The sequence below is a fragment of the Camelina sativa genome, chromosome 10 (assembly GCF_000633955.1).
Source record: "Camelina sativa cultivar DH55 chromosome 10, Cs, whole genome shotgun sequence".
NCBI lineage: Eukaryota > Viridiplantae > Streptophyta > Magnoliopsida > Brassicales > Brassicaceae > Camelina > Camelina sativa.
The window spans coordinates 10,054,906-10,071,457 of record NC_025694.1 but is presented as its reverse complement, the minus strand read 5'-3'; the positions used below and the strand labels follow the sequence as shown (position 1 = coordinate 10,071,457).

General features: G+C 34.5%; 3 protein-coding genes across 3 annotated transcripts in view; 2 read left to right on the top strand and 1 right to left on the bottom strand.

Moving 5' to 3' along the window:
• LOC104718257 (reticuline oxidase-like protein) lies at positions 3,018–5,308 on the top strand. Its single transcript, XM_010435967.2, has 2 exons — positions 3,018–4,717; positions 5,057–5,308. The coding sequence occupies exons 1-2, from the start codon at positions 3,094–3,096 to the stop codon at positions 5,155–5,157; spliced, it is 1,725 nt and encodes a 574-aa protein (XP_010434269.1). The 5' UTR covers positions 3,018–3,093; the 3' UTR covers positions 5,158–5,308.
• LOC104718256 (reticuline oxidase-like protein) lies at positions 5,977–7,833 on the top strand. Its single transcript, XM_010435965.1, has one exon. The coding sequence runs from the start codon at positions 6,053–6,055 to the stop codon at positions 7,679–7,681; it is 1,629 nt and encodes a 542-aa protein (XP_010434267.1). The 5' UTR covers positions 5,977–6,052; the 3' UTR covers positions 7,682–7,833.
• The window catches only part of LOC109124484 (tripeptidyl-peptidase 2), a 10,415-nt gene continuing 7,218 nt past the window's right edge, over positions 13,356–16,552 (bottom strand). The window contains exons 23-34 of the mRNA XM_010435964.2: positions 16,331–16,410; positions 16,054–16,120; positions 15,786–15,868; positions 15,639–15,690; positions 15,426–15,557; positions 15,177–15,248; positions 14,931–15,023; positions 14,705–14,800; positions 14,432–14,530; positions 14,216–14,308; positions 13,848–14,009; positions 13,356–13,751 (exon numbers count right to left, since the gene is read on the bottom strand). Of these exons, the coding sequence (XP_010434266.1) occupies positions 13,593–13,751; positions 13,848–14,009; positions 14,216–14,308; positions 14,432–14,530; positions 14,705–14,800; positions 14,931–15,023; positions 15,177–15,248; positions 15,426–15,557; positions 15,639–15,690; positions 15,786–15,868; positions 16,054–16,120; positions 16,331–16,410 (1,188 nt within the window). The 3' untranslated portion in view covers positions 13,356–13,592. The remainder of the gene's footprint in view (positions 13,752–13,847; positions 14,010–14,215; positions 14,309–14,431; positions 14,531–14,704; positions 14,801–14,930; positions 15,024–15,176; positions 15,249–15,425; positions 15,558–15,638; positions 15,691–15,785; positions 15,869–16,053; positions 16,121–16,330; positions 16,411–16,552) is intronic.

Sequence of the window (16,552 nt, the reverse complement as noted above, 5' to 3'; positions counted from 1 at the left end):
AGAGGAAGCAACCAGGTTTAAGTTAAGATAATGATATGGTACAAGGATACTGAAGATGAACAGTTAATGGGTAAGACGTACGGAAACAATGTGATGTAATCGGTAACGGGCAAGTTTTTAGTTTTTAGAAACGTATACTTAATTTACTTGGTAGCGGAAGAAGCTTTTGATCACGTACTTCGAGAAGGCGTAATGGTCTCTTGCACGTGAAATAATCTGATAGAAGCAACAACAGGCATTGATGTCGGAAGCATTCGCCATAGTGGTCAATGGTCATGTAGTTGACGCATAGCTGATGAAGAATAATACAAGGAGACTGAAGGAGTGAAGGAGCTAATCAAAGTTTCAATTTTTAAGGATTAATCTGTGATTTAATTATTTATTCGATCTCGTTAAATAACTGTTATGCTTCTAAAAATTATTCATTCAAATTCGTTTTGCGTCTATTTGAATATGTGATCTTAAAGGAATCTAAACTACTAGTTAATTTGCTAGACATCCGAATATTTCAAAACACGTACCACAGTTTCAGTTCGTGCATTATTCATAACATGATGATGCAATACAAATAAAACTTTCTAAAATAATCAAATGTTTTTAAAAACCTTTTTAACAATGCCTATACAAAAAGAATATACTAATAAATAAAATAAATTCTTTGTCTTATCGTTAATTATGAACTTCTTGCAATTCAAATATGAAATGTAACAATAAACCAAAAATATATCTGTATACGAAATGTTACTTTTCAGCATAAGCGAAGTAAACGAAAAACGAAGAAAAACACGTGATCGTGGATTGAATTCATGAACGCATGCTTATTAACTCACAACGTATGAAAATGTAAGCCACACAAATAAAACCCTTTCACTTTCAACATTAATGACAAAACATAATAATAATAAAAAATTTGGTTGCTTTAATTTATCATAGCGAACCTTAAAGTTGAACTTTATCATTTTTTCTCTATATATTTCAACTGAATCCTTAGTTTTACAGGTTTTAGAAAGGGTTTATGTTTTATATCGTTAATTAACGTTTGCCCATGATCCACATGATCTGTAAATCTCAAATTTATTTATGTTGAAAATTGCACCAGAATGGATGTGTATCTTGTACGTATCCTTAATATTATTATAGCAGCAACAAAGTATGCATCTTATCTAAAGAAAATTTACCATTTCTCTTCTTCTTTTTTTTTTTTTTAACAATAGTTTCGTAAAAAAATATTGTATATCTTATGCTTTTAAAATTCTTAGCGGAAGAGGCCTTTTTTACCCAAAAGAAGAAGACTTAAAAGTCATAAACATAAAAGAAAGAAAACGAAGCGAGTGGACAAATTAAAACTACAATTTACAATGTAATCAAATTAGTACTAGTCAAAAACATTTATTGAGTGCTATCTCTGATTTTGATGGTTCATGCAAATTCTTAATTAATAGTATATTCAGAATGACTACAAAACATAACATCAAAATTAAATTATTTGGTGCTATTACATTTGAATTTTTAAAATTTCAGTTGAAATTTATAAAGGTGTTTATTTCAACTGAAAATTTATAAAATTCAAATGTAATAGCACCAAATAATTTAATTTTGATGTTATGGTTTGTAGTCATTCTGAATACTAGGCTATAGAACCGTCAACATAATAAACACCTTTATCTACGCAACTATAGTTTTCCATTCAAACAAAATAATATTAGTATATATGGTTCCTATGAGAAATCATTTTTTATTTTATGTCCGTCCACCGGAGCTTTTTTTAAGTCGTAACAGAATTAAGTTGACTTTGTTCTTTAACATGGGTACGACTTGAAAAGTTAGAAGCATCAAAGATGACAAAGTAAATGAGTGCACAAAACTCCAATGTACAAACGAATATATTTCATTTTAGTGCGTAATACAAAAGTTGTAACGCGTCTCTCTCATTTTGATGGTTGTTGGAAAAAATAATTGATGGTATTTCAGAATGTCTAGTCAATTTTTTTCCCATACGCATGATCATTTTTGTTGTTATAGAGGGGATACATAGTGACAAACCAAACAATACTATATACTGACTATAAACAAAAATACAAAATGAAAGAATCTTAGAGCCTACAATTTTATTTAAGTTAAAAATTGAAACGAATTGAACAAACAAAAAATCGCAAAAGACTGAATCGAAGCTTCGTTATAAAACAATGCGCGTATTAAAGGTCTTCTCCTTCAACTTTTCTTGCTTCGTATCATCATCCACTAGTCCCACAAACCCCAATTGGATTATATTACCCGACACCGACCAATGAATGCTACGACCATTGACTAAAACATCGAACACACATTAAAACCAAAATAAAAAATAAATGAAACAAAATGAAACGGCTAAATGATTATTTGCTTCTAGACCAAATCTGTGTTCGTTTTCAAAACTGCGTTCATATGATTTGTAACTCATATTTTTTCAACTCATTAATATTTGCTTCGGTTGATTAGTGTAATTGTATAAACGTTTCAATCGGTTAAGTAACCCGTAACTTATACTAGTAATAAAGTAACTCGTAAATTATAAATAACGGAGATTATTTGAGTTAATTATTGAAGAAAAACTTTGTCCGTAACTAATCTTGTACTAATAAATGTCGATAACTTCAAATACTATAGTGACTCAAATGAACATAAATGTCAAATGTCAATGAACTGGATGAAATTTCAGATACATTTGAGTTTTTTTTTTTTTTTTGTTTCTAGACTAAATATGTGTATTTATTATTTTAAATGGGAAATTTGGAATATTTAATTTTTCTTGTTTAGTATCATTGTATTGTTAAAAGAACTGTTTTCTTTGTTACATTTATTTAGGAGAGCATTAAGGCGGGTTGGATGATTTACGTAGAACCTTTCTTTTTGTTTTGTTATAAAACGAAATCTCTGTAATCACTAATCATCCCCTAATCCCCCCACTAATATCTTTTGTTAATATAACGAACAAAAAAAAGAAACAAGACATATCTTCTCGCTACGGTTATAAATAAACTAGATAAGTGCATAGAACAGAGGAACACGACTCGAGACCCAAAAAAGAGAAAAGATCCCATTTTTTAAGACAAGATGCTCACGACACATCCTCCACGAACCTTTGTCTCTGTCCCTCTCTTCTTCTTCTTCTTCTTCTTCCTCCTCTTCTTCTCTCTCCCTCTCTCATCTCTCTCTCAATCGAACTCCGTCCACACCTCATTCCTCAAGTGTTTCTCAGAGAAGACGAAATCACCGCAGTCCCAAATCACCGACAATGTCTTCTCGCAGAGCAGCCCTGCTTTCTCCTCCGTCCTCCGCGCTTACATCCGAAATGCGAGGTTCAACACTTCTTCCACTCCGAAACCCATGATCATCGTCACTCCTCGCTCCGAGAGCCACGTCAGCGCCGCCGTCCTCTGCTCAAAAACCCTAAATTTCCTCCTCAAAATCCGAAGCGGCGGCCACGATTACGATGGTCTCTCTTACATCTCCGATAAACCCTTTTTCATCCTCGACATGTCCAACCTCCGCGACGTCTCCGTCGATATCGCCGCGAACTCGGCTTGGATCTCCGCCGGAGCCACTCTCGGTGAGGTTTACTATCGGATTTGGGAGAAAAGCAGAGTCCGTGGCTTCCCCGCCGGAGTTTGTCCGACGGTTGGTGTTGGTGGTCATGTAAGCGGCGGCGGTTACGGTAACATGGTGAGAAAATTTGGATTAACTGTGGATTACATAGAGGACGCGAAGATCGTCGATGTAAATGGTCGGGTTTTGGATCGGAAAGCCATGGGTGAGGATCTTTTCTGGGCTATCTCCGGTGGAGGAGGAGGTAGCTACGGCGTCGTTTTGGGATACAAGGTTAAACTCGTTCCTGTACCATCGACCGTTACTGTTTTTAGAGTGGAGCAGTACATGAACTCAGGAGCTGTGGACATGGTTTACAAATGGCAATCCGTGGCTCCCAAGACGGATCCGAATCTGTTTATGAGGATGTTGATTCAACCCGTGACGAGGAATAAGGTGAAGACTGTGAGAGCCTCTGTGGTTGCTCTGTTCTTAGGCAGAGCAGACGAAGTTGTTTCGTTGCTTCGTAAGGAGTTTCCTGAATTGGGTTTGAAGAAGGAGAACTGTACGGAGATGACTTGGTTTCAGTCTGCTTTATGGTGGGATAACCGTCTTAACGCGACTCAGGTTGATCCTAAAGTGTTTCTTGATAGGAATCTTGATTCGTCTAGTTTCGGGAAGAGGAAGTCGGATTACGTCGCGACTGCGATTCCAAAGAAAGGGATTGAGTCTCTCTTCAAGAAGATGATCGAGTTAGGGAAAATAGGGCTTGTTTTTAATCCCTATGGAGGTCAAATGGCGGAGGTTCCGGTTACCGCGACGCCGTTTCCTCACCGTAAGAAGCTTTTCAAGATTCAGTACTCTGTGAACTGGAAAGAAAACTCTCCGGCGATAGAGAAGGGATACTTGAATCAGGCTAAAGTGCTTTACAGATTCATGACTGGTTTTGTGAGCAAGAACCCTAGGAGTGCTTACTTGAACTACAGGGATGTGGATATTGGTGTGAACGATCATGGGAAGAATAGTTACAAGGAAGGAGAGGTGTATGGAAAGAAGTATTTCGGAGTGAACTTTGATCGATTAGTGAAGATTAAAACCGCGGTTGATCCCGGGAATTTCTTCAGGAATGAACAGAGTATACCTACCTTGCCAAGTAAGGCATAAAAGATCGATCACTTATCATTTGATATAAACATTGGATTTGCTTTAATGTAATTTTATAGTTAAGCACATATAGAATACATGGTTTTGGTTGGATATTGTAGATTGTATAGTTTCTTTGTTCATGGAACTCTACAACAAGCCTATGTAATAAGTTAAGTTCTGGTGAATTTCAAACCAGTGATTGTTGCCATGCTATTCAGATTTAAGGCCATGATTGTGAAAACTTGATGGTTTGGTTTGGAGTAGTTGAGGATGATTCTTTCTTGTGACCTGCAATTTTGTGTAACGAAATGGATAGTGTTGACTTTTGGACCTGATTTGGTCGCAGATGCAAAGGGAACGTTGTTGCCTGCGCCGGGAACGGCAAGACGGTGGTCACGAGCTGGAAGAGCCACCGTAGCTGCTACGGTGGTCTTACACGTCTTCTAGAATCGTGAGATTGCTTTTTCTTGTGTTTTGTGTTGGTTGAGTGATGATATCTCTTCATAAGATGAACAGAGCCTCAATCTTTTCAGATCTTTATCTGAAGTTGAATGCATTTGAAAGATTTAAAATTTTCGTGAGAAACAGATTTCATACAGTGGAAGTGTTTTTTTTTTTTTTTTTTTTTACAGCTACAGTAAAGTGTTACGAGTGGGTTAAATAAACTTTTTGATTTAATTGTTATATGCTTTTTATATAATTATTTTTTAATGTAACTTTTATGTCAACTTATATTAGCCAAATCTTCTGTGGATTGGTAAGATGAACATAGCCTTGAAGATTTTGCCATAATATGAAGAACAATGAAAAGTTTAATCAAAATATTAATATAGATTATTTTAGGAATTAACCAAGTACATATCTTAAAAAAAGTTTTCAAAATTTAGGAAATGTGTTAATTTGCGGTATATTGTCATATACAAATTAAATTTGTTTCTGTATTTAAATGGAAATTTAGCTCACTAAAAAAGCAATGAAATTTGTGAAATCAAATCAAGATAAAGAAGATAATCTAGTTTGATCTGATTTGATTTAGGCCTCATTTGATACTTTCCTCTGCAGTTCCTAATCACTACGACCTTTGAGTCTTTGACAAATGTTGACCATTGATTAAAATAACTCAAAATTAACAACCCATAAAACAATACTATAATTATATTGTTATACCATTGTGATCAAGATAATATATACCCCAAAAGGCAAAAAGTATAGATATTGTCATATTGTAATTAAAATGATTAAAGGAAAAAAAACATTATCTCTACTGCTTAGCGGTTATAAAAGTACAGACAGAACAGAGAAGCAGCAACGAATCTCTCTCTCTCTCTCTCTCATTACAAGGATGATGATGATTAAAGAACAAACCTTTGTCTCTGTCCTTTTTTGTGTCATCTTCCTCGTATCTCTCCCTTTGTCCATGTTCGCTGCACCTCCGTCGTCTGACTCTATCTACGAATCATTCGTTCAATGTTTCTCCGACAAGACGAAGTCCCCACAAACCCAAATCACTGACAACGTCTTCTCTCAGACAAACCCTTCTTACTCCTCCGTCCTCCGTGCTTACATCCGCAATGCGAGGTTCAACACCTCCTCTACTCCAAAACCCACGATCATCGTCACTCCTCGCTCCGAGAGCCACGTCAGCGCCGCCGTCGTTTGCTCAAAAACCCTAAATTTCCTCGTCAAAATCCGAAGTGGCGGCCATGATTACGATGGTCTATCTTACATCTCTGACAAACCCTTTTTCATCCTCGACATGTCGAATCTACGAGACGTCTCCGTCGACATCGCCGATCAATCGGCGTGGATCTCCGCCGGAGCAACTCTAGGAGAAGTTTATCACGGAATTTGGGGGAAAAGCAAAGTTCATGGCTTTCCCGCCGGAGTTTGTCCCACGGTTGGTGTCGGTGGGCATATCAGCGGCGCTGGTTACGGTAACATGGTGAGAAAATTTGGATTGTCTGTGGATTACGTTGAGGATGCTAAGATCGTAGATGTTAAAGGTCAGATTTTGGATCGGAAAGCGATGGGTGAGGATTTGTTTTGGGCGATTTGCGGAGGAGGAGGAGCTAGCTTCGGAGTTGTATTGGGATACAAGGTCAAGCTCGTTCCTGTACCAGAAACTGTAACGGTTTTTAGAGTGGAGCAGTATATGGATTCAGGAGCTGTGGATATGGTTTATAAATGGCAATCCGTGGGTCCGAAGACGGATCCGAGTCTGTTTATGAGGATGTTGATTCAACCAGTGACGAGGAATAAGGTGAAAACTGTGAGAGCTACTGTGGTTGCTCTGTTTTTAGGCAGAGCAGACGAAGTTGTTGCGTTGCTTGCTAAGGAGTTTCCTGAATTGGGATTGAAGAAGGAGAGTTGTCAGGAGATGACTTGGATTCAATCTGTTTTATGGTGGGATAACGATGAGAATGCAACTAAGACTAATCCTAAGGTGCTTCTTGATCGGGAACTCGATACTGCGAGTTTCGGGAAGAGGAAATCGGATTATGTTGCGAGTGAGATTCCTAGAGATGGGATTGAGTCTTTGTTCAAGAAGATGATCGAGTTAGGGAAAATAGGGCTTGTTTTTAACCCGTATGGTGGGAAAATGGCTGAGGTTGCGGTTGACGCGACACCGTTTCCGCATCGAAAGAAGCTTTTCAAGATTCAGTACTCGGTGAACTGGAAGGAAAACTCTGCGACGATAGAGAAGGGATTCTTGAATCAGGCTAAGGTTCTATACAGTTTCATGACCGAGTTTGTGAGCAAGAATCCTAGAAACGCTTACTTGAACTACCGGGATGTGGATATCGGTGTGAACGATCACGGGAAGAATAGTTACAAGGAAGGAGAGGTGTATGGAAGGAAGTACTTTGGAGAGAACTTTGATCGATTAGTGAAGATTAAAACCGAGGTTGATCCAGAGAATTTCTTCAGGAATGAACAAAGTATACCTACCTTGCCTAGTAAGGCACAGTGATGAAAACATTTAGCTTTTTATATTAATTAATCAAATGAAAAGGTTTGATTTTGAATTAGCCAATAATGTTTAGTGATGAGAATATGATTATTTGGAATATTTTATACTATTGTATTCACGGAACTCTATTCTAAGATTCTTTGTTCATGATGTGAAAAGCTTTTAAAAGGGGGTTGGTGGTATTGATGATAAACACAGAAATTATAAAACCGTTGATTGTTGGATGTAGCTACCTGATATTGAATTTTATTGCGGAAATTGAGGATTTTTTTTTTTATTTTTTTATTTTTTTGTTTTTTTGTAGTAGTAGTAGTAGTAGTAGTTTAACCAACAATGACTCTCGTGAGTAAATTTTGGATTATGTAACGAATGATATAAGAGTTGACTAATTGACTTGTGTAATTGGGGAAGGGAACGACGGTGGAACCTAACACGGCCACAGGTCACAGCCAAGACGATGGGCTGGGCATGAGCTAGAGTAGTAACCATATTCGTAGAAGTAGGACTAGTGCCGGTGATCTTAAAAGTCTTTAAGAATCTTAGATTGAATCGTTGACTAGTGCCGGTGATCTTAAAGTCTTTAAGAATCTTAGGACTAGTCAAACTTTGTTGTTTCGTTTTCTATTCTTTTTTTTTCTAGATAGATTCGTGTATCAAACTGCACGTTTTCAAGGACTTTCGTTTTCGGTTTTGAGGATTAAAGAATTTTGGGTTTTTATTTTATTATAATGCAAGTAACAAAAGAAAAAAGTATAAATTGGTTATGCATGGTTCAAGAGGTTCAAAAGTGTAATTATAATGATCTTGCATTATGAAATATGAATTCAACAAAGATGGCGCAAGAAAATAATTATAGTAATCATTTTCTGTTTTAATATTTTCTGAGGCGTAAGCCATCTCGGACTCCGACCATAAAAAAACTATCATGGACTTTCGAAGGAGTAACATGTGTCCCGTAAACTACTGTAACAAAAAAAAAAATTTGTTTTAGACGAAGCTTAATTTGATAACTACTAGCTAATGTTTTAGATAAAGAATACATGGTAACTATTGTTTTGAATCTTATTATTTCTATACTAGTATTTTGCTTTTACTCAAAAATCCATTTTGAAAAGTTTTTATATATAATGTATATAGTTTTTATAAAGTTTTTAATTATAAGTAAGATTTAAAAAAGTAAGAAAATATTTCTACCTCATTCAAACATAAATATATGTTTCCTTTTCATTTCAATTTATATTTAAATACCTCATTCAAACATAAATATATGTTTCCTTTTCATTTCAATTTATATTTAAATACCTCATTCAAACATAAATATATGTTTCCTTTTCATTTCAATTTATATTTAAATTATCTTGAATTATTGGATAATACATTTAGTTAAAATTGTGATTTTTTCCTGCATATGATGTAATACAAATTTTTAACAATGGACATATATTACTCAATATACAGATACATATCCCACATCGCCTAAAAAGGTTGGGCAATGCTTCAGAGTCATACTATAAAAAAGACCAAAACGATTCATAATACAAAAATCTTGATTTATCAGGTATTCAAACATAAAAAAGTTTTATTTGGTTTATTCCGGTTCTTTATTAAAGATTTTTAAAAATTTAAATATAATAAATATTTAATTTATATTTTTTAGAAAGTTAAACTTTATAAAATGTTAAAATTATTAATAATATTTAAACTTTTATGAAGTTTCAAATTTATTAAGTTTAAATATGATAAATATTTTAACATTTTAAAAAGTTATAAGACCTTTAAAATATTAATAATATATTTAAACTTTTACGAAATTTCAAATATGAGAAATATTCAACCGTTTTAAGAATTCTAGGTATTATAAATATTTAAACTTTATAAGAAGCGGCAATCTTATACTGTAAAAATGTAAATGGTTACAATCTTAATAAATAACATATCAACTCAAGCTAATATTTATAATACAAAATAATAAATATTAAAAATTAAGATGATATAGCGCAAGTTAAAATATCTAAGGATGGAGTTATATAACGGACGGGTTTGTCGATATTTATATAAATTTAAAATATCATTAATTTGGTGTTACACGGATAAAACATCATTTCGTTATTTTGTCAACACTATCGGTATTAGAGAATAGACATATCTAATTAAATTTATTAAATAAATATTATGTAAAAATAAATTATATTGCGGTATTATATTGTTTAAATTTTAAACAATAAATTAACAATTATTATATGATTATAACATACTTAACCAACAAATATAATTTATAATTTAAATGTTTTTGTTATAAATAATTTGTCCTGCAGGTCCTATAGTATAATGCAATACGATGCATATAGTATTGATATGACTATATATACGTCTATACCTTTACCTAATAGTTTCAAAGATAAGTATATAGAGTATCATGTTGTAAAGTTTTCGAGCAAAAAAATGTCTTTTAAGCATTTTTGCAGTTGTAGTTACTTATTTTCTCAAAAATTTTATGACGCCACATGATTGGTAAATCATTCACGGAATCGTACTATATGTAAGCATTATTCAACTATTAGGTGAGTCTTCAACTAAAATTATACTAAAATAGTCACATTTATGATTTTTGTCAAAGTATAATTTTAGCCGCAATCTTATGAATTTTCTAATGAACGCATACGGATTTAAGATTTTAATATAATAGAGTAAATATAATTTACAGTCAAATCATGGACTTTTTAATGGAGTCAATATGATCCTTGTATAATTGTATTATCTAATCTAACGCATGTACAAAACTCATAGTGGCCTTTGTGCTTCACACACCTGCGTATACATATATCACACATTAAGGCACTACGCCACTACTTTCGAAGAAAGGTGGTCAATAATGAAAGTGTATCTCAAACAAGATCATGAAAGGGGGCGGAGTTGCATTATTTAAAGATTACTAAAACATATGATAGAAGGAAGTGTTACGGAACGGTATAGAGAACACAAACATACAAAAAACACACTTGGAACGCGCCAAGCAAACGCTTTAATCAATCTTATAAAAACCCTCGTTTTTTATAAGACTTGAAACCAAAGCTCACTCTCCTATCTATCTAACACAACAACCTGTGTAGATCTAAAAGAGTATAACACACACATTCACCTTCAAAGCTTTTTGTATTTGCTTGAAGGTTTACAAATCTCACAATCTTTATCCCACGAGTGCTCCCTCTTTTTGCGGCTAGCCCTCGTCATTTTATAACCCCACAAACGATCTCTAACCTAGATCTTTGTGAATCCTAACTAAAAGGAAATATTCTTTATCCCTAAGAAAATATCTTCTCTTATCTCCTCTTGTCAAATATACTCTCAATATCTTCGAGTATATCTTGATTTCTTCTTCCTTCCTTCTCACGCATCTTGTCATCGTAACCACAATATTTCTCCACGTTAGCACGTCATTCCACATTAGCATATCAGTCCTCCGAGACACTTCTCAGCTACCTAATACCTTCATAGCTCTGTTGCACTTTCAGGAAGTAGGTGAGATCTTACATCTTTAGGTGCAAAGTCTTCCATTTTTACTTCGATTAGTTAGTTAAAAGAAAAAAAAGATGATCGAACCTTATTGAATTGAAAAATTAGATAGGAATTCGTGATAAGACACTAAAGTATTAATACAAACTACTGGATTACAAAAGTAAAAGTAAGATAACCAATCAATATATAGTCAATTGTCAAAGCACCAATATAATTGTTGGGAAAAAAAAGAAATGGAAAATTAATGAGAAGAAAGAACCCTAACAACAACAAATACAGGATCAAAAGTCTTCTATTCTGGTGACAGACTGGTCAATAGTGGAAATTTTGATAAACAATAAATTATTTGAATGTAATGAAAGTCGTTACTCGCTTGTTTAATGGAGATTCTGTTTTATGCCACTCTTCTTATTTAGAGATAGAGATTAGTCACATATTATCTATGATTTGTTTACAAAGCCCGAATATAAAATAAAACAACAAATTTGTTCTTAGGCTACCAGTTTAACAACATGGTAAACAAAATAGTGTTTTAGATTCATTATACTATACATTTCATAAGAAAAAAAGACAATTATCTGGATTTGAATTATCTTTACAACTCAAAAAAGAAAAGAAAATGAATGGCTTGTTTTGTCTACAAGACATTCATCTTAGAATAGACTTGGAACAAAGTTTGTTCAAAAAAAAAACAAAAGAATAGACTTGGTACAACCAGAAATAATGGCTGATCAATCTGCCCCAACAAGAGAGAAATTCAAACCTTTACTTATGATGTCAATCTACACACGAAATAGTAATATGTTTTCTCTTTTTATGCAAATACAAAAATATATAATTAGAGTAATTGCATTGCTTTGATTTAAAGATAGATGAAAGAAGTTAGACATGATTTACAAACTACAAAATCAAGAGTAAGAATAAGAAAAAGGAATCACTTAATTTCCTTCAAGTGACACTTAGAATAAAGACACACAAAGTTTAATAAAATTAGATAATATATGATGCTTCGGTAATCATTCTATCCCAATATCATGTGTTTGGTGTGCTGCGTTTGAATTCTTCTTTAGTTTGCCGGCCAACAACTACCATTACGTTATATATCCATGGCTTATTAACATCTGTATTAGGGGCAGAAAATCTCCATCACTAGAAACAATCAAAATGTTTCAACACAACTTACCACTTAGAAATTGACGTACAACTTGATGCACGATTTTTCAGTCCGCCACATCCAATTGTCTCTCATATGGCAAAAAACTTTGAACCGTGAATATTGAACTTGTACCCCACAATTCAGGACCAAAAACCAGCGTTTTCGAATGGGTGCATCCAACAAACTAAACTTCGTGATTGTAGATAATTATAATTTTTAGCGATAAACAATTATTTCTAACAGGCTGCATTTGTTGATTCATCTCTACTCAAATTATAACTTTTAGCAATAAACAGTTATCGTCAACGGTTTGAAGATATAGATTGATATTTCTAATTGCCCTCCACTCAAACAATATCATGAAAGGGGACAGAGTTGCATTATTTTACATTACCAAACATATGATAGAGGAAGTAGGTGAAATGTAATCTTACATCTTTTGGTGCAATAATTAGTTCAGTAAAAAAAAAAAGTTCGAACCTAATTGAATTGGAAAATTAGATAGGAATTCGTGATAAGACACGGCAAAGTATTAATACAAATTCAAAAGTAAAAGTAAGCTAACCAATTCAATAGTTGACGGGAAAAAAGAAATCGAAATTTTAATGAGAAGAAAGAACCTTAACAACACATACAGGATCAAAAAGTCTTCTATTATGGTGCCAGACTGGTCGATAGTGGAAATTTTGATAAACAAAAACATTATCTGAGTGTATTTGGTCGTCGTTACTTGCTTGTTTAATGGAGATCCTGTTTTATGCGACTCTTCTTACTACTTAATCATTCCTTAGAGATCGACATTAGTCACATATTATCTCTTAGCCAGCGCGAATACACATCTTAATACACGACTAGAAATTCGGTGGTAAAGGCACGGATAATATTAATTATCATAAGTTTGTTATACATGATGACATCATGCTATGAATACTTTATGTGAAGCGTGAACAAAAAGCTTGTTCATCTCTCGATCACTTTTATTGGAAGGAGCAAGATTCCACATTTACACATAGTAAATTGATCTATAATTTTATTGATTCACAACCGAAAAATTGTGAAATGTTTCACAATATAGACCAAGAACATACAGTTTATAAGGACTACAAAGTAAAACAGTAGTTTGGATTTCAGAAAAACAAGGAACTAAATGTTCTGGACAAGCTTTTTATTGGACACGTACTTAGCACACTACGTTCTGGACAAGCTTTTATTGAACAAGCACTTTAGCAACAACAACTACTAAAAGAGGGGTAAGCTTGTAGGGAAACGAACCTGCATCCATTGTTTCTCATATGTTACCAAATGGCTCCAACCTAGTTCCTCCAGCAGACCCAGTTTCATTTCGTAGAGTTTCTTATTCGCAATCTCGCTCTCGTTTTGGATCAACTCATCGAGTACCTGAAATCATTATCAGTCATGTGGATCAGTGATTTCAGATGAGCATCATCATTTGCAGTTTCTTGGTACGTATAAAGGATAGATTAACGTGTTTACCTTCAACGCAGTCCCGCGTCGTGAGAGCCGTTTCTCTCTTAGGACAGTGAGAGTACCGAATTTCGATGATTTCACGTCTACCCATTTTGTCAGTTCTTTAAAATTCTCCTCGAATTTATCCTTCGGGCTACTTTCTTCTTCTCCTTCATCTCCCTTCTCACCCTGCAGACAATTGAGCGGTGTCATTTCCACTACTAACAATTGTGTGATATTATATTCTCAACTATTTGTAGTTCTTCTAACGCTATACTCATCAACTATCACATGCATAATCAGTTAATCACCACTACTAACATGTTTCTCTCTTCTAGTCAGATAGACTAATTAACAGTTAACCAGGAGATAAGTAAGATAACTGGTTGTCTTACCTTCAAATTCTCAATTCTTGCCATGGCTAACCCTTTCTGGTATAGTGCCTCAGTCAGTTGATCACGTGTCATTTCCATTTTTTTCTTCAAAATCTAATTCAGAAATAGCACAGTAGGTGTTGTTATCAAACTCGTAAAGAAAGCAAGGAAATAGTTGAGAATACTCTAAAAAAAACAACTTTGTAAGAAAACGCAATGAATCAAATAATATCACACCTCTGCTTCCTCATCTTCTGGTTCACTTTTTTGTTGCAAGAATCTTGCTAACTCATCTTCGTCAACACTGCGTACTACTTCGTTTGCAGCTTCTATAATCTGCAAAAACAAAACGAAGGGATATTCAGCTTACATGTTTATTTCCCTGACCATCTTACAAACGCTTGAGAGTTTGTCAGAGGCTGCTCAGTGTTTTAAAGTTGATTATTCTGTTTAATGTATAATTAGAGAGAGTAGTGCACAATTTGTATAGTAACTCATTTGAAACTTTACCTCTTCGTGATGGCTGATTTTGTCCCCAGCATCAGACCGAGAGAGCAAACCTTCCAGGATCTTAGCTAGTAATGGAGTATAATTTGGGTATTCAGACTGCCAAGGAACATAATGCTCAAGTTAATCTAACCGTACTTCAGATTTGCATACCCTTTTCAAAACTTTCAAACTTAAAGTGGCACAAATCATTGCTTAAACGAAAAAGAAAAGCCTTTAGTTGGCAAACCTTGAGACAGGCACACAACTTTCTCCACTCTGAACGCTCTTCCTCGGTTTCTTGTTTCAGGCTCCCGAGAAATTTAATCTTTGTGTCACGAACCTGATTACAAAAGATAGTGGCTTCGTAAAACAGTTCCAAAAATAGTAAAGAAAACCCCTCAATATTGACCAACAGTACTTGATTCATTTACATATAGAATGACCCACAAAGCTGACTAAGAGCCAATGTGAAACATGCTTCTGCAAATTATACCTCTTGTTCCAAGCGTTCTGATACTGATTTAGAGCAATTTGAAGCAGAAGATGCCTTTTTATCTTCCTCAGGCTGTAGAATAAAGAAGTAAATAAATAAGTTAAATGATATGGAGTACAAGGAAACAACTAAATCAGGCTAAAGACAAAAATATTAAGCTCCTGTAGCCAGATTTTCTTGCATTACTGCGTCAAGTATCACAAGCCTATGCTACCAGGAAAACAAGACCAAAAATGAGTTTTTAGATACCTTATTTGGTGGAACCACATATGATATCGGATAAGATACAGGATTATCCTTTGGATTCTTCCCTTCTTTATCATCAAACGACAGTTTCCCATATGAGATTTCTCCCACCAACACAGATCCTTGGGGAGAGTTCTGCAGGCGAAATTAAAAGTGTACATTTGAGAAATATATGCATCAGAACAATTAACTATACTTGTCAACTATCTACTAAACCTTGGGTAGCTTGTCCTTTGTTGGTGGGCCCAGATAAAACGCTTCCTTCACCCTGCAGGGTGATAAATAAGGTGAGAAACACATCCAGAGAACAACCACCGCAGCAGCCACACAAGTTTAAACTGGTAAGTGAGCCAAAAAAAGTACCCTGGCATTAGAAGAGAGGACTTAAAGGCACCATTTCCTGTGACTGGACCATCTGGTTCAGAATGTAAGTTCAGCCGAACCTCCTGCACCACCAGCAAATTAGATGGAAAAAATCAACTCTTCATGAATTCTAAGGTTGCAAAAATGATATATATTGACATCAGAAAACACGCAAAACTCTTCATGATTTTTTTTTTTTTGTTAATCTGAAAAATCACATCTAGCTTTTCAAAATAAAGTATAACGTGACACAATTTTACAATCTTACCCCCACATTTCTTTCGATAAACAAAATGAGCTGCTTCAACTTTTCCAGCAGCTGCACATTTTCATGCCTGGTGAAAACAATTAGCTTTTAGAGTAGACGACTAAATACGTAAATATGCACTGTGAAACAACGTTGTCAACCATAAAAAATAAATAGTTTACAGGAACTTGTCAACCGAACATGTTGAGGAGATCAATTCAGCCTGTAGGTTAGTCTGTACAAACTATACTCTTCAAATTTTAAAACAAACTGCAACCATCAAAGATGAAGCACACACCTCAGATACAGCTGAAGTTTATATTCTCCCTTCGGAAGTTTAGAAGATTCAGGATAAACATCACCCGTTGCATATACACGCTGAAGTATGCAAGGACAGTGTGTTAAGGCAAGAAAAAACTATGATTTAAAGTAAAAAAAATAACCAAATTTGCTAGACACGAAAACAGAAAAGCGTTTTCATAGTACATAACCGAGCTCGGAATTCATAAACTTTGTTAAT

Excerpts from the sequence above, each read along its gene's own strand:
- LOC104718257 (XM_010435967.2), top strand. The coding sequence starts at position 3,094 with ATGCTCACGACACATCCTCCACGAACCTTTGTCTCTGTCCCTCTCTTC. Across the intron at positions 4,718-5,056 it reads GAGTATACCTACCTTGCCAA|ATGCAAAGGGAACGTTGTTG; the intron begins GTAAGGCATAAA and ends ATTTGGTCGCAG.
- LOC104718256 (XM_010435965.1), top strand. The coding sequence starts at position 6,053 with ATGATGATGATTAAAGAACAAACCTTTGTCTCTGTCCTTTTTTGTGTC.